The 17,146-nt window shown below is 44.6% G+C and overlaps 1 protein-coding gene across 1 annotated transcript in view; it reads right to left on the reverse strand.

Annotated features, from left to right (window-relative positions):
• Positions 1–17,146, reverse strand: part of NCAPD3 (non-SMC condensin II complex subunit D3) — a 39,168-nt gene that overhangs the window by 737 nt on the left and 21,285 nt on the right. Inside the window, exons 20-30 of the mRNA XM_065417196.1 lie at positions 17,027–17,134; positions 15,520–15,758; positions 14,701–14,780; positions 8,827–8,964; positions 8,332–8,465; positions 7,963–8,162; positions 7,166–7,276; positions 6,058–6,225; positions 3,841–4,004; positions 3,386–3,519; positions 3,153–3,230 (exon numbers count right to left, since the gene is read on the reverse strand). Coding sequence (XP_065273268.1) covers positions 3,153–3,230; positions 3,386–3,519; positions 3,841–4,004; positions 6,058–6,225; positions 7,166–7,276; positions 7,963–8,162; positions 8,332–8,465; positions 8,827–8,964; positions 14,701–14,780; positions 15,520–15,758; positions 17,027–17,134 — 1,554 coding nt within the window. The remainder of the gene's footprint in view (positions 1–3,152; positions 3,231–3,385; positions 3,520–3,840; positions 4,005–6,057; positions 6,226–7,165; positions 7,277–7,962; positions 8,163–8,331; positions 8,466–8,826; positions 8,965–14,700; positions 14,781–15,519; positions 15,759–17,026; positions 17,135–17,146) is intronic.

Genomic DNA, 17,146 nt, shown 5'->3' on the forward strand with positions numbered 1-17,146 from the left:
GGTAGCAAAGTCATAGTCTGTGTTAGTATTTTTAGGTTTGCATGTGCTTCAGGAGGAGGATAGAGGCACATATTGCCAAGTGAATTAATACAACTCTGTAGATGTTTAGCTAAAAGCCTAACTATCCCATACAACTTGTTCTTTAATATTTAGGGGAAAAAAACCTTAAGTTCAAGTCGGTGTGAATAGTTGTTAATAGGAAGCTAGCAGCATTAGCAGAACACCTCCATTTCCTACAGTAGATCTCTACACTAAGCCTTGGAAGTCTATCTAGCAGGAAGCCATTGGTCATTCAAGGCCATTCTAAAAGCACCAGCTGCCCTCTTGTCTTGGAAGTATAGAACGCAAATCTGTGCCTCAATCTTCAAGGTAACACACATGCACTTGTTCATGATAATCTGTTTTTCACTATTAGACTTGAAGGAACCTCCATTCTTTGGGGGCTACTAGAGAGTTCTCATTTCCTTAAATCTACAACTGCTTGTCCACACCATCTCATTCACACCTGGTCGAGCTCCCCCTGCTGGACACTCACCAGACTGCTGCGTTTGAATCCAAACACAGGATCCTTCCTAAGCGCACTGCATCGAGCATACAGACGCTGTCTCTGACCATTCAGGGTACCGACTCGCTGTCTGGTACCCTTAGGACCCCACAATCCAGCTGCCTTTGGCCATAATCGGGGAATCACCAAGGCATGCCATTGCTGTCCAGCTTTATTATTTATCTTGCCTGGATTGGATTTTGACTCTTGTGAGACTGGCCTCTGAATTTCCTGACTTTATGCAGCGAAAGCCTTATCTTAAGGTAATGTGGTTTTCACATATGGTAAACGACTTCACCTGCCTCATTTTACTGCATGCTACAGCTTTTTAGTATAAGAGGGAGAGAAAGAAATGGCAAACAGAATCACCACCAACTATTCTTTCCACACTCCGTTTTTATTGAAGCCCTCCATATATCATGTAGCGTTACCGCTGGTGTTTGCATTTACATTCCATAGTGAAGTAGTCTATTCTCTCCCAGGCCCTCTTACCCATTTTCACTGTTGAGAGCAAACAATAGAGGAGAGAAAGACCCAAGGGTGACAGAGACTGATCTGCTGGCCAGACGAGAGTCTCAAGATAGAGGGATGAGATCCAGAAGTGATTTACAAAGAACTACATCGGCAGGAGTTTTACAAATGATAGACCGGGGAAAGAAAAACGTTCTCCTCTGATCCTCTAACCACCACCAAGGCCCAGTGCCATCATGCAGACACCTCAGTACAGCTTAACTGAAGCAGCGATAACGCACTGTACAGCTTGTGTCACTGCTGAGAGCACAGGCTGCCAGGAAACAAAGCAGGATTTTAGGCCTGGTGCCACTGGGGATTACCATTCTCCCCATTTCACAGCATATGGCTCTTAAGTGGAGCAGCAGCGCAAGCCCCCGAGACAGACATGCAGTCGATGAAGAAAAGATTTCGGCTCTGTATAGCATCCCAGTAGTCATCATCTTATCTGCAAAAAGCATTAAGTGCTCAGATAGCACAGTGGACTGGTGTGATGTAGATAACTAGACAGACGGAACTAGCATAAGAGAGTGGAGAATACACAAAGATAAGGGTCAGATTGTCCATTAAATTCGACCAGTTGTCTGTGCTTGGCTTCTGTTTGCACATGGAGATCAGATATTTGTACATGTAAGCAACCAGTCTGCTGCCTAAATGGCCATGCACATTTGTGAATACCCACTTTGTGTGCACCCGAGGTATTCCTACAGGCAATCGTTCACACCTAACTTTAAATATCAGGCCAAAACTGTTTAATGATAGCCGACCTGTCATTGCTACAGTTAAGGTGGAGTTTCCTTTATTTTTGTGGGGGAGGGGGAGGAAGTTAATCCCACACACAGAGCGACTGGTACAGTATGCGCCCTAAAGAAATTCAGAAGCGGGAAAGGGAAAGGGGAGCAGAGGAAATGCATTGATAAGGCAGCTCAGCACAGTAACATTTCATAGTCCCTTCTGCATCCATGCTCCAGTACATATGAACAGTACGAAAGTGGGGCTCTGGAACTGTACTGCCCGCCCAGGAACTACCCCAGCGGTCTCCTCCAAAAGGATAACAGGAAGTGGGCTGCTACATTTCCCACTATCTCTGCACATGCCTGCCTCATTTAGATGATCAGAGGGATTTGGATTATTGCCATAAGTCATTCGGATACTTCTAAAGTCCTAAAAAATGAATAGTCAACTGTCTTTTATTATCACAAAAGGGATATTGCGTAACACGCAGGAACACGATCAGAGATGGCTCCAATAAATGGAAATTTTTCAAGGTCAGGTTTTGTGAGGCTGCAGTTTAGCTGCCACAGACATAATGGGCAGAGACACTTACTAGTGACCTGTGTATCAGAGTTCTCCCAATTCATTACTGCTTCAGTTTACATCGCTTGTATCCACAGCTGAGCACAAAACAGTTATTGCTTCCCCAACACTCACTTCAGCTCTTATTTAGAGAAGAGCTCGCTCTCGGAGAACACTTCATAGGTTATTAATACCACTTTATCAGATCCAAGCCAATTGTACAAAGATCCTTCTGCTAACGCAGCTCGTCAACTCCTTCAATGATAGAATAGGTCTCGAATGGGCCCTGAGCTGGACCCTTCATCAAACAGAAGGCAAATGCCTAGCAGGGATCTCTTCTAGTCTGGCGGTACTCTGTTCATGCTTCAGAGTCTACAGTTCTGAGCAGAGCAAGATGATCACAGGAAGCAGCGCTGAGCAACAGCACAGGCATTCTGGGAGATGCAGGTCAGTCTAGGGAGCACTCCAATCAGATGATGAGCCAGGAACAAGTAGGGGAAACTCCCCTCCTCAGAAGCCCAGAAGTTGGGAGAAAAAAGGACCAACCCTTCCCCACATTCAGCAGCCAGGAGTACAGGCCCTATCATACACTGACTCTACACTAGAATGTCATGCTGTGGCTCTCAAAGATTCTATCGTTTGGCCACCACTGCAATATAGATATATAATAATCCAAAGATAAGTGGCTCTCCAATAATGAAAGGTTGACTACCGCTGCACTACAGTGTGGGCTACGTGGGTGCATCTGTACAAAGAAGGGAGTTCTTGGGCAGCTTGGAACGTATGCAGTTGGGTTACTTACGGTCAGGAGTACTGATTGCTCGGCCCACCAGTGAAATGTTCGCTCCAGTAGACTGTTGGTTTAGGCTACACAAAGATACTAAAAGTAACAAGAAAAGAAAAAGTTAAGGACAGAAAGCTGCTTCCCCAAGACAGTTCTACAACCACACCTCCTGCTCAGAGGTCTAAACAACCACCCGGCTTCCACATTAAACCTGTTCTATAACGTGCAGAAGCCAGCTGTTGGCTGCTTACCTTGCTTGCTGTCACTTGTGCTTGCTGGAGAAGAAGGCAGCCTTCCTCCGACACTCTTACTGCGCTGCTTGTTACTGGCCTCCATGGCTTTCTTGGCAGAGTTCAGGATGGCAAGCGTGCTCAGGGACATCAGCCTAGTGGGCAAAAGACGCCACAAATGCTCTAAGGGGTTTCCTTCTACAAGTCACTCCAGATGAGAAGATGTAGGGAAGATCTTGCTCACTCCCAACTCACTTTCAAACCCCCAGCAACCTCTCTCTCACACACACACACCCAGAACACAAAAGATAAGGCTATGGTGAAATAGCAGGGTCTAACTACTGCTGGTATTTACATTGTTGAGCTGAGCAATGAGAAGAAGACAGGCAATGCAATGGCTCTGGAGCCTTGACACACTACTTAATGCCCGTCGGCAGAGCACCATTCTAACCCATTGTAAAATTTGAAATCCGTACCTGGGTCTAAATGGCTGCTGTTTCAAAACGCCAGCTCTGGGTGTAGTAAACGCAAACGGAGCAGGGGAAGCAGGAGACCCAGATGACGAAGACCGTCTCCCAGCAACAGGTGATTGGGCTTTGCTGTTCTGGCCACTAGGAGGTACCACTGAACTTGGGGACTGCTAGGGAAGAGAAGGAGAAATGGGTTTGCCATAATTCCATTGTTTTATGCATGTAATTTATAGGACTGTCACACACACACCATATCATGTTATGTATACAACGTGTCTGGTTAAGATGTGCCAAGGAGCGGTATCTACAGGCCAAGATTTTCAAAAATCACTTGTGAATCTGGGTGTTCAACCTGACGCATCTTAAAAGAGGTCTCAATTTCAATGGCAGTAGTTGAAAGTCAAGCACCTTTAAAATGTCATGTTATGTAGCCAAAAATTGACACGCTAAGGATCACTCATCACAAGTCTTGACCTACAACATCTGAAGATATATATAATTTAGCTATTTCTAGTCAAGGGTGTGACGAAGTGGGACTGTTCTTAATGTTTCCTCTGAATACTGTGTGGGTGCCTCAGTTTCTGGCCGACCCTCTGTCGCCTAGCAACTAATGGCCAGGCCCTTCCCCCCTGCAAGGGGATGCTAAAGGTGTGGGAGAACAAAGAGGTCAGGTGACCTCCTGGCCCGGGAAAGAACAAAGCCCAGAGAAGGAGGGGCTGGAGGGGGTTTCAGTTTGGAGCTGGCTGGGAACTAGGAGTGAGGGCAGACGGGGGTGTCTGGCTCGCTGGGCCCCAGAATGGACCCAGAGGAGGGGTCCCGTTCGCTGGACCTAAAAACTCAGTTTTAGACCGGGTTCCTGTCATCTAATAAACCTCTGTTTTACTGGCTGGCTAAGAGTCATGTCTGCGAAGTGGGGGTGCGTGCAGGACCCTCTGGCTTCCCCAGGACCCCGCCTGGGTGGACTCGCTGTGGGAAGCGCACGGAGGGGCATATGCTGAATGGTCCCAGGAGAGATCCAGGAGGTGAAGCCGTGTGAGCTTCTTGCCCTGAAGACAGTCTGCTCCATGGGAGAGGAGGCTCCCCAAAGTCCTGACTGGCTTTGTGGGGAGCAGTTCCAGAGCATCGCCCGGGGACTCCGTGACAAAGGGTGAGTTACTTTAGTAGAGAGACAGTTCTGTTCACAAGGTGTAATGTAGGGAGAAAGGTCCCTATCACAGAAGGAGCTGTAAGAAATACAGCTGCCAGTTCCTCACCCATTGAGAGAAAGAACTTTGCCAGTAGAGAAGGACTGGCCACTGCCAGCAAGTTCAAATGGATGTTCTCAAGTTAGACCTGCAGTTTTTGGTTTTTGTACAAAAATGTTCTCCCTAACTTTTCAGGCTGTGTAGACCAAGGTTTTCGTGAGTTTTCTGATTTTATGAACGCTGTGCATGGTTTGGATTTACTTACCTGAGACTAGCTTGCAAACAAACATTGCAGGATTGTTCTAGTACAAGAGAACCAGGAATTGAAATGGCCTAGAAAGTGAAGTTGAAACTGACAGGTGATATTTTCACTGTGGAAGTACAGAGCCATGCATATAGTATATTAGATTGTAAGATCTGTTTGAATTTATGGATGTGAGAGGGGTAAGGGGTTTTTGTCTGGATGGAGTTTTTAAAAAACTCTTCACGCCTCTAAAAAAAGTAAAGCCCTGGTCAGCAGGAACTATAGTGGTAAGAAAGATACAGGAAAAACAGTCAGGTATTATCCAGTGGTCCTGTAGCATGATTTATAGCTATAAGCTGTATGACCACTGGGTGCTATTACAACATGGGGGCGAAGGACCTCTCTGGCTTCAAGATTAGGCTTGATAAGTTTATGGAGGGAATGGTTTGATGGGATAACGTGATTTTAGTCAATTAGGCATTAACGTGCCATCGCGGGTAAAATAAGGGTCCGGCAGTAGAATCTTGCCTGTATGCTCGGGGTTCTGCTGATCGCCATATTTGGGGTCGGGGGAAGGAATTTTCCTCCAGGGTAGATTGGCAGAGGCCCTGGAGGTTTTTCGCCTTCCTCCGCAGCATAGGGCAGGGGTCGCAGGCTGGAAGATTCTGTTGTGGGTGGGTCAGCTTTTGTGGCCTGCATCATGCGGGAGGTCAGACTAGATGACCATATTGGTCCCTTCTGACCTTAAAGTCTATGAGTCTATAACATACACCTTACTCTGGTGGAAGCCAGTACCTGTATTGTGTTCATGACATTGATGACCTCTGTCTGACCTTCTCCCATCTCTCTCTCCCTGGCCAGTTGCTCTTCATATTTCTTCATGTCATACTCCAGCTCAGCTGCCAGCTGCTTGTCTACTGCAAAGAAGTCTTTGATTTCATTCCGATAATCTTGCATCACTTCCTGGAAGGCACAACAGTCAATTTATTTTACTTCCCCCTCTTAAAATCTCTTCTGACCAGCACTGAATGCCCAGGTTCACATCATAGCTCTGAAAGTCCCAAAGAAAACGCTAGCTGGGACAGTTTCTGTTTAAATGAAAGAGAGAGTCTATCAAAGAGGTCTGCTGCTGATTCATGACTTTATAATGCTACTCATTGTTATGAACATTGAAGGTTTATGCCCACTCCACAGAGCGAAGCCTTTTACTTAATGTACACAGCCCTCATCTGTATTCCCATCACCATCAGAGCAACCTGACAACCTCGCTATAGGAAAGGAATGGTTTACCCTACGAAGCTGTACAATACGTTTCACTGGGTTTCAAAACCTCCTCATATGGTGTTAGAGCCCTGCATCAGGACTGGAAATAATAGCAGGAAAAATATACTTTGTTGTGGGCAGGATTGGGTGGGTGGTAATTTGCATTAAATCACTCACCAGTTTGTCATAAATAGAATTTCAGCAATGTGAAGTAAGTTTGGGTTTTTTTAAAATAAAGGTTTTAATACTTAAATTTAAGCAAGGGATAAAAAGAGAGACTTGATGTCTATTATAACAGGAGTTAAAGTATTTTTACATGGTTTAAGCAAGATTTGTGTTATTCTTTTAGTGGTAAAAATTGTGTCTGAATTCCCTGTGTGTATATTTAAAAAATAGACTATTTTTTGTTTATTTTTAGTAGCATGTGGGAATCGGTCTTGTGGGATTTGTGAGATCTAAGGTTTTTGCAGTGGGAGCGGGATAAAAATGCAACAATGCAGGAGTGGGTGGGAGAGGATACTGCGGGGCAGGTCGGGAGCAGGATTAAAAAATAGTCTGCGCAGGGCTCTACCTTGGGTTCTACTTCTGGCCACGCTTCCAAATTCGCAGCCTGAGAGAAAAATCACAAGTCTTTCCTTACCCGAAGATAGTTCATGAGGTCTCTCAGAGCTGGAATCCTAGTCTGTTCCAACAAAGACTTCAACGAAATGATTATTGGGATGATGTTTTCTATGAAGTTCTTCTTCTGAACCTGTAGTTTAAATAACACACAAACACCTAACATGACAGAACAAGGGATGGTTCATTTCATTCTTATGTAGATAAATGGCCCCTAAACAATAAACGAGTAACAGCTTAGCGTGCATATATCCCACGTGTGTATGAGCATACACGTAGCGTAGTGATGGTTTCACTTTATCCCAATACGTGATCTGCCTTTTATGCTGGTCCACGTCAGTCATTCTAATGGCAAGTTGCTGACAGCTGCATCAAATCCTATCATTAACTTCAAACGCTTCACCCGTCAGTGTCTCTTAGAGCCAAACTGAGCCATAGTGTAATCCCATTGACTATAGTGGAGTCCTGTCTGTTTACACCAAGTCTGAATTGGGCTCTTCAACTAGGGAGAAATCATTTTAAACATGTTAGTTGCCAAACTGCTGGCACATTCTAATTCAAATTGACTGTTCAAGTGTAGGTAACCTCCAGAAATCAGCACTCATTTATAGGACATTTTCATTTTGCAACACATGCTGCTTGCACAGATTCACTAGCTGTCTCCAAATCACAAGGACTGTATGAGCATATAATCTGGGGAGATGGGTGGCAGTCCCTACTATAGATCACTCACTTTACTCAAGACTGTCCCAAGCTGCAGGTTTAGATTTCATTCAGTGCTGTGCCCACTCTTCCCACTGCATGCCAAGTGGTACTCACTTGTGAGATGAGTTTCTTTTGTGCTGCCTGCATGACAGCATTGGCCATGTCCATTTCATTCTCAACTGGCTGGATATCTTCATCTTGTTTAGATCTCATAGCAGACAGTTTGATCTCTTTGCAGCTAAGGACTTCAAATGTATCTGAGAGCAACTCATTGGCTTCCATGTCCAGTGGGAGGATGCCATCCAGAAAGCATGCTGTAAGAGATCAGGAGGAGGAAGATTTTTATTCCCAAAACCATGCTGCTAAATATAAGCCAGGGCAGAAGGGTCCCTGTGCTGCACCCAGAGGCTGAACAGATGCAATTGGCTCATCACAGGATTTATTTTTACAATACTCATTCTGTGCCAAAAATGATGCCCCTACCCAGAATGTTCAGGCTGATTTTAGAAGTGATGTTGAACCTTTGCTCATCTGTAAAATGCTCTAGCAGGAACCTGTAGATCTGCATTCTTTTTCCTTTGTTATCTTTCCCCTTCAGAGAAAAGAGATTCTTCTCCCTGTGTAGATAATGACATTTTACCTCAGGCAAACACATGTACATGGAATTACAGAAGTAAAAAGACTTTAAATCTGGCAAGAAACACTTGAATGCCACCTTAAAGGTCCAGAAACCTACTGCATAACACATACACACACATTCTATTCAGAAGTCTCTCATGGAAGGTGCCGGGGGGAAGGCAGAGTATTGTTACCTTAATATGAATTATTCTTAGGATTTTATCTTTCATTGCCACGCACTATAAAAAGTGACCATGAAAGCTTTGCTCCAGGCCCAAAGACTGCATGCCCAGCACCACACGGATATTCACATGCAACTCCCATTAACATTCAAAGAGAGGTGGCCAAATATTCACTGACCGCTCACTCTGGGGGAACTTGTTGTACTTCTCGTGTTTCTCATAGCTGTTGAAGTGGAAAATGCACTCGATGAAGTGTTGGGAGAACATGACTGGATTCCTCTTCAGTAACAAGTGCACCAGGCAGAACTCCCCAAACCTGGATAAAGGGTTGAAAAATTAGAACCACCACAAAACCTCTTTCATTCTGGAGGCCACCTCCTGAATTATAGCGAGGTGTCCAGCTAATTCAGCAACCAAACGTGTTGGACCCAAAGGGCGTGGCAGAGACAGACTCCGGGGAATTAAACCTTCCTCAATACGACATTTAACCCTTGCTCTCCCACATCAGGGCTTTGAGAAAGATGCTGAACTATTTACTTTAAGCCCCGTTTCCCCCCCATCCAGAATTGTGCTGAAAAGCTTTCAGCATCTATGGTGCAGGTTTATTTCTATTTATAATTCAACACTGTTAAGAGAGAAAGAGAAGTAACTTTGGCGAACAATAAACCAGGCATAACATTTTCAATAACTCTTAGGTCTTGTCTACACTACAGGGGGAGAGCGATCTAAGTTACGCAACTTCAGCTACGTGAATAACATAGCTGAAGTCGATGTACTTAGATTTACTTACCGCAGGGTCCGCACTACGCTATGTCAACAGGAGACGCTCTCCTGTCGACTCCCCTTGCGCTTCTCGTTCAGGTGGAGTACAGGAGTCGACAGGAGATTGATCTGCGGTTGACATCGATCGCCGCGCATTGATCTCCGGTAAGTGTAGAGAAGCCCTATAGTGACTTCCAAGCCTAAGTCCTGTTTTAAAAAGGGACTTAGACACTTAGGAGACTAAGGCCCAGATTTTTAAAGGTATTGAGGCACTGCTGCACCCAGCATCACAACACCTAGCAGATTTAGGAGCCTACATCACATTTTGAAAAGGGGTTTAGGCACTTAGAATTACAGCTTTAGCCTGGACAATGGTTAGTTGAGTTGATAATACAAAATTCTGTTACAAACAAAAGGCTTCTTCATTCCTCTCAGCCTGGAACACACTGTTGTGGATCAAGACAGTAGTTTAAACAAACAATGAAAAGGTTTTGCAAGCTGAGTGACCTTGGATTATGTTGACTGTTGAGATTCAGGTTTGACTGGGAGTTTGGCCACACACAAAAGAAGGAAGAGGAAAATGGCCTTGTGGTTAAGGCACTCAACTAGAACTCAGAACAACTAGATTTAATACTTGGTTTTGCCATAAACTTTCTGTGTGACCTTGTGCAAATCACTTAGTTGCTCTGAGCTTAGGTTTCCCATCTATAATATGGAAAGAAGAGTTTCTCCTACTTCACAAGGGGATTGTGAGGATAGACACAGTCATGTTTGTGTCATGCTCAGATATGACAGTGAGGAGCACTATGAGACTGTGTAAATACAATCTCATTTCAAAGCTACCACCCAAATGGCAGCTGCTGCTAGGAACAGGATGCTAAATTGGAACAACAGGACTCAAATGCTGGAAAATATAGGAAAGCCTGCTCAGATAAAGGTATTTTGGCAGAGTAGTGTGGGGAGACAGGACCAGGAATGCTAAAGTACTGAACTGGAGGGTCTCGGCTAGAGTGAAGTGTACAGGCACAGCTGTACATGAAAGCTTGCACAGTGCTTACTCGCATTAGATCTGGCTCTTGCCAATGCTGCTGGCTGTCCACAGCCAGCCAAGTTGAGGGGCAAAACAGTACATTCCATGAGACATTAGTTTGCAACAAGCAGTCCCATGTCCTCGAAATGGACTTTAACTTATGAATTCAATTAACTTTGCAGGTCCACTTTTTGGTTTTTACACTAGAGGTCTGGGCAGAATTTTCAGGAGCAGCTGAATGGGTTGCGTATGGAAAAGTCATAAGCAACACTTAACTGATTTTATTCCTATCGAGAAATACAAAGGATGATGCTCACTCAGGAAACACCTGTGTACTGGGAAAATATTCAGGGAGTTTCCTGGACTCAGTTATCATCAGTGATCTGAACACTGGACAGCAGCTGAGGCCTGGCCTGAGGCACAAGGGATACCAACAGGTGGAGGCTAGGCATGTTTGCACAGTGTTAAAGCATTCATTCACAAGGGGAATGGATTGGAAAAAAACACTCTGGCCTGGAAAAGGTTTTGGTGCAGGAAGCTCTTGTGCATCACTTACTCTCCTATGTCATTCCTTCACCATCTGATCTGACATTTTATATTAGTTTACATTCTTCCCTTTGCTATTCTGGGAGATCAGAAACACGTTCCCCGCAGAAAGTTCAAAGTCATTTACCCATATGTACCTGGCTTTAGGTATCACCTGAGTTCTCGGAATTCTACAGAAAGGAAGATGGTATTTGCTCTATATGTGTAGTGTGAAATGCAAAGGGTTTGAGATCTACCCCTGCACCAATCCAGGGGTCAGAACTACAGGATACTTTAGTGAGAAATGCTTGCATGAAGTTAATCCCAGGGAGGAGATAGGGGAGGGACAGAAATAAAGCAAAAAAAGCATCTAGTTGGAACATGATTTTTAAACACGGTTCATCAGAGTTTGTGGGGGAGAGGGGGGATCCTAAAAACAAACATTGTTAGACACTCATTTTGTCTAGACCTATGTTTAAAGGGGATCTACAAAGGATTTTTTAAAAGGGCCATGGGGCCACTTTGGCTTTATTTATGATATAGCCATAAGGTCTGTCTTTTTGGGAAGGGGAAAACGGAGGGGGTTTCTCCTTGCTTTTTTACATATGAATTTCAGGTCTTGCCTGCCTTAGAACAGTGTTGTCTTGAGAACTAGCGAAATGCCAGCACTGGAAGAAAAGATATTACCAATAAAAAATGCAATAATATATATTACCTCACCTACCTTGTCTCTAGCATTGCAAGAGTTAGAGAGTGAAACCTGAGCTATTTAAGGGGAGGGATTTTTATCATCAGCTCTTTAACTCCAGTTATTAACATTTTAGACATTTGTTAAAGATTCAGATACTCCCATTCCACATACGAAAGAGCGACAACTCACAAACATGCTCTCCGACATCCAGGAGATAAACCTGCAAAACCAGGGAAGACCAGACTTGCTGTTTCTAAGTTAGAAAGCAAGCAAAAACTTCTCAACTCTCCCAACCACATTTTTCCATGCCTTATTAAATCATAAAAGGAAAAAAGGGCAGAAGCCATTTAAAAAAAAAAAAAATTCCCTTGCAGCTCACCTTTAAATACATTCCCTAAGCAAGTCCTAAGGGCCTCATAAAGTTCATCCCCATTTGAGCAGGCTGCCCAAATTAATCAGCTCTCCATGCAATTGTTACAGATGTGATTTAAGGCAAGAATTTGAGAGCTAAAATGAAGGCCAAATCATTCAGTCAGCAGCTCAGCAGGCTGTGCCTAGCAATTGCAGCTTATGTAGTCAGTGAGAACATTCACTGACCACATGCAGGCGGAACCCAAGCACGTTATGGTGAGGTAAGAAGAAAGCTTGAACCTTTGCTATGAATCACTGTGCTTTGGGAGCCTACTGGCGGTCAGACCATTAACCCTATTTGACCGTAGGTTTGTGGGATTAAGTTTACTATTTCAAATGTAAATAGCTGTGTTGGCATTGAAACAACGCAGATCACTGCCCAAGGAAACCTTTTCATTCTGGTACTTTAAATTGGTCATTGGAAAAGAAAATGTTAACGGTTTTAAATAAGGTCAGTAGGGTTGTTTTCCCTCCCAACAAGGTAAAAAATTAGTATTGATCTGAGAGAATCAGTAACTGTGCTGATTCAAGTGTATTTTGTTTCAAGGATTCAAACTGAATTCAATCTACTGTACAATAAAACAGGAGAAGCTGTTAATGTAGAGGAGCAGTAGTTACCTTCTGGCATGCCTATGACTGGGGTGTATGTAAGGTCATCCCCCTCTCCTTTCCCCATATCAAAAGTCACCAATTATGTGCAAGAGCATAAGCACCTGACAAATTAGTTTAATTGGCAAGAGAGTACAAAGCAGCAGCTGAAAATCAAAGCGTGTGTATGTTCTACTTCCCAGAACTCAGAGGGAAGAAAACTAAACAAAAATCCAATTTTATATATTTTGCAAAGTTAGTCATTGCAAGGCCAAGAGCTGTATGTCAATCCCAGCCTGGAATAAAGAGTTTTTGTCTGTGTGCACCTGCTGAATATGAATGCCCAGATACAGGCTCCCAACAGAAACTGTTATTGTTCCGTAACGCCTTGTGAATACGATGCTGCAATGCCGCCACCTACTGGAAAGAGCCAGGACTGAACATTATAAAAGTGCTCATGAACAGCCCCAGACTGATGGCTCTGGCTGTAATCCTCAATTTATTTGGAGTAGGCAGGGACACTGGCAGCGGTTGGGCAAGCTTCCGCTGCACGCATCATCTACCCATCCATTCCCTAGAGGAGCAACCTGCAAGGGAGTTCATCTCTCTACATCCCACTCAGTCACTGCCCTTCCTACTGAGACTGACAACAAGGGTACGTCAGTATCAAATACGGTGGAGCTCGATATATTAACACCCATCCGTTAAGAACGAGACCAGAACCACCAAGTTACTGCACCAAGGCCAAAACGGGTGTCAAACAGTAATAACTTATGGTATCTTCTGAACTAAGTTTGGGTAAAATCAAGACCTCTAAGCCCACAGAAGCCAAACAATTCAGATTTCAGGCTAATTCTGCAGGATCCCTGGTGTATCTCGGTATGGCAGGAGATCTTCAAGCCGTGGTATGATGTTTAAAAGGAAAATGAATAACAACATGCAAAAATAAGTATTGAACTGTAACCTATGTCTACTATGTAAAGTGGGAGGGCAGTTTTTAGAACACCTGTTTCAAAGTTGCAAATTTCCTCATGTATGTAAATCATGACAAGATAAAAAGGGCAGAACTGCCCTGTAGACAGTGCCACCCTAGGGCACTCTCTTGTGGCCTGACGTGGCCCTTCTGGCACCCTACCTCAGTTTCCTTCCAGTTTACACCCAGAACCTTTAATAAATTAAACTCCAGGAGAGAGGGAATATTAAATATCATCTGGTTCCCTAAAGAGCCCTTTTGGCCTCCCCTTAGGTTCCAGGTTTCACAGCTCTACATCTAGGGGGACTGTGTTTTAAATCCTGGCCTCTATGGCCTGCGAACTCTCCTCCCCTCCAGTTCAGGGGTTGCACAGCCCTCCTTCTTGGGGCCTGTGTGCTGACTGAATTCAACCTCTCAGCAGCTCTTTCCAGCAGCTCCTCCTTGACTGGGCCTGGAACCTACTTTTGAGTCACCCACTCAGTCAACTCAGTCTCTTGATCCACCCGAAGTGGGCCTAATAACCCCGAACACCTGTCAACACTGGCTGGGGAAAGAGGGGAGTCTTGCCCTGCCTGCTCTATAAAGCAGACGTGGGGCTTTAAATGAACAATGGTCTGGAATGGCCCTACATGTTCCCTCTCCTAGACATTAACTGCTTCCCTGGACCCTCTTCCTCGCTCCCAGTGACTACTTCCATTATTTCCCTGGCCTGCGTCTGCTTTCCCTGGACACATGGAACGAGTAACTGGCCTCCCCAGCCATGTCCTCTGACCTAGAGGCCAGTACCCAGTTCCATGGACACATGAAAGAGGGAACAAATTGTATCGCTCACTGTTCTCCCTCCTGCCATGTGTGTACTTTCAGATGAGTTCAGGCTCAGAGTGAAGTTTCCCACTCCTCCATTCCCACTTTCAAAATTTTATTAGGGCATAACTAGGGAGAAAGGGGGCAGAGATTAAAGAGCACATGAGCTTTCTCATGGAGATTTCTCTCTTACATTCAGAATTAACAGCTGGGATGTGAGATTCAGTTTGCTTTGCTCTCTGGATAGTTTACAGAACTGGTATCCTACCTGGCAATATCTGGGTTGGGATCCACCAGAGAACTGACAAATCTGAAGAACAGGGACTCCTTCCACTTCACAAACTCCTCCTACAGGAAAGAAGTAGACAGTGAAACGTCAGCATGAACCAGGAATGAATGACCCTACTTGATTCTTCAGATTGCACCCAGATACACCCTCTGGGTCATAACAGGAGGCACACAAAATAAAGCTCAAGATTCCTTAATTCTGAAAATAGTACATTTATTTAAATGCCATAGCAGCAGGTGTCCTGATTTACCATTAAATGTTAGCAGAACAAGGGAAGACAGAGAAAATCTCAACTCCAATGCTGAGGTGCCAATAAGGCATTGCTCTACACTGTTCTCATGAATTAACACATTGGTAGTCTGCCTGCCTAGTATACATTATTAAACAGGGGGTAGACTGTCTTCTGCCTCTCACATATTGATGTCCACACCACAACTGATAGGTCGCCAGAGAAGATTAGTGCCCTGCTTCTGCTTGGTGGACACCTGTTACACCCATCTACTGGGGGTGAAATTGCAGATTCAAGAAAACAAGAAAAGACAACAAGATAGACAAACCTTGAACTAAAATCATTTGGATAGTCTGCTGAACTACCATGCCGGAAGTCTATTTATTCATCCTAGTTAACAAACTATGGCAGTAACAGTTTACTGTTAAGTGCATCTTAAAGTTTGGGTAGATTGCAAAGATATTTTAGAGTCAATCTGAAAGCTGCATATCCATTTTACAGGTTGCTAGGCTTCTGTATGATGGAGGCTGTTGGAATGTAGTGAGAACTAGCCAAAGCCCGCTAGTCACCTGCAGAAGGTTGGTAAGCAGGATCAGTGTCTGCTTGCGGATGAAGGGGTTCGGGTCCTTCAGGCACATGGAGATGTTGGGAATGTACCTGTCCACCATGGTGGTGTAGCGGATACACAGGTCACACATAACTATGACGACGTTATTGCGAATGGCCACATCCTCAGACACCTCTAGCTCACGAGCTAGGGCTGCGACACATTTCTTTGCTAGATCCTCATGCTGCAGACACAGCTTACCTGTCACATAGAGAGGAGAGAATCGGGGCTCTGAATGTTACAGTTCCTCACCTCCTCAGGGCTATCTTTCCACCTCCTCTTGGTGGCATTCGAGTCAAAACACATGGACAGAGAAATAAGGCCAAGGAGAAATGAAAGCAGAAAATAGCGAGAACAAGAAGTAAACAAGGGAATAAAAGCAAGAAAGTCTTAGTGGAGACCGTACGAGAAACCCGCAACCCACCTCAAGGGAAAGGTAATCAAGGAGGAGGATTGTCCCATCCCTCTTCTGAGAAAACATGAGACCTGTATCATGGATCTAGTAACCCCATTTCCTCTTTCCCAAAGGGCCATAGGGAGCTAAGAGTGCAGCCTAATGTCCTATGCATAACAAGAAAAGAGCCACCCCAGTAGCATTACTAGAAGCCTTTTAAAATAACACTAATACTTTGCACCTCTAAAGGTTTCTAAGCTCTTTAAGAACAAAGGATTGAGTCTCATGAGGTACATAAGTGAGGAAGTAATATTTTTCCCACACTAGAGAAGTGCCATGTACATGACCACACAGGAAGTATAAGCACAGCCTGCTCTGGAAAGCATTGAATTCCCTCCATCCCTCTAGTGAGCCTCTTGTGCATCATGTAGTTCCATAGTCAGATGCCACCAAGCTCACAAGAGTACAAGGTTGGTACAAGTCTGCAGGGCTCTTCAGGTCCGACTAACTGTGCTACTCACTGGTTAGGTATGGTAAAGCTATATAAAGCCAGTGCATTAATAGATTTAGTATGTACTCTCACCCACTCCAATATTTTTATTGGTGTATGCATATTGTTGCTACAGGGAATTACCTGAATGCTTGGAGCTACAGCACTATAAACACTGAATACAGTTCATGTCTGTGGGTACGTCTACACTTACATCCTGGTTCGGCGGCAGGCTATCGATCTTCTGGGATCGATTTATCGCGTCTTGTCTAGACGCGATAAATCGATCCCGGAAGTGCTCGCCGTCGACGCCGGTACTCCAGCTCGGCGAGAGGAGTACGCGGCATCGACGGTGGAGCCTGCCTGCCGCGTCTGGACCCGTGGTAAGTTCGGACTAAGGTACTTCGAATTCAGCTACGTTATTAACGTAGCTGAATTTGTGTACCTTAGTCCGAAGTGGGGGGTTAGTGTGGACCTTAGTCTAAGCTCATACAGAAGAGCTGTAGCAATTGTAACGTGAGAAGAGAGAAAAGGGCAGGAATCAGTGGTACATAGCATCTATTCCCACGACAGGACAGCTCTTACCCAGTGTAATGAATGCATGGGCTCTGACCACTGAGGGCATAGCAGATCCTCTGAATTGGGACAGTGGCTGAGAAACTGGGAGTTCCTCACCATCTGGAGGACTAGACACTGGGAAACAAC

This window comes from Emys orbicularis, chromosome 15 (genome assembly GCF_028017835.1).
Source record: "Emys orbicularis isolate rEmyOrb1 chromosome 15, rEmyOrb1.hap1, whole genome shotgun sequence".
Taxonomy (NCBI): domain Eukaryota; kingdom Metazoa; phylum Chordata; order Testudines; family Emydidae; genus Emys; species Emys orbicularis.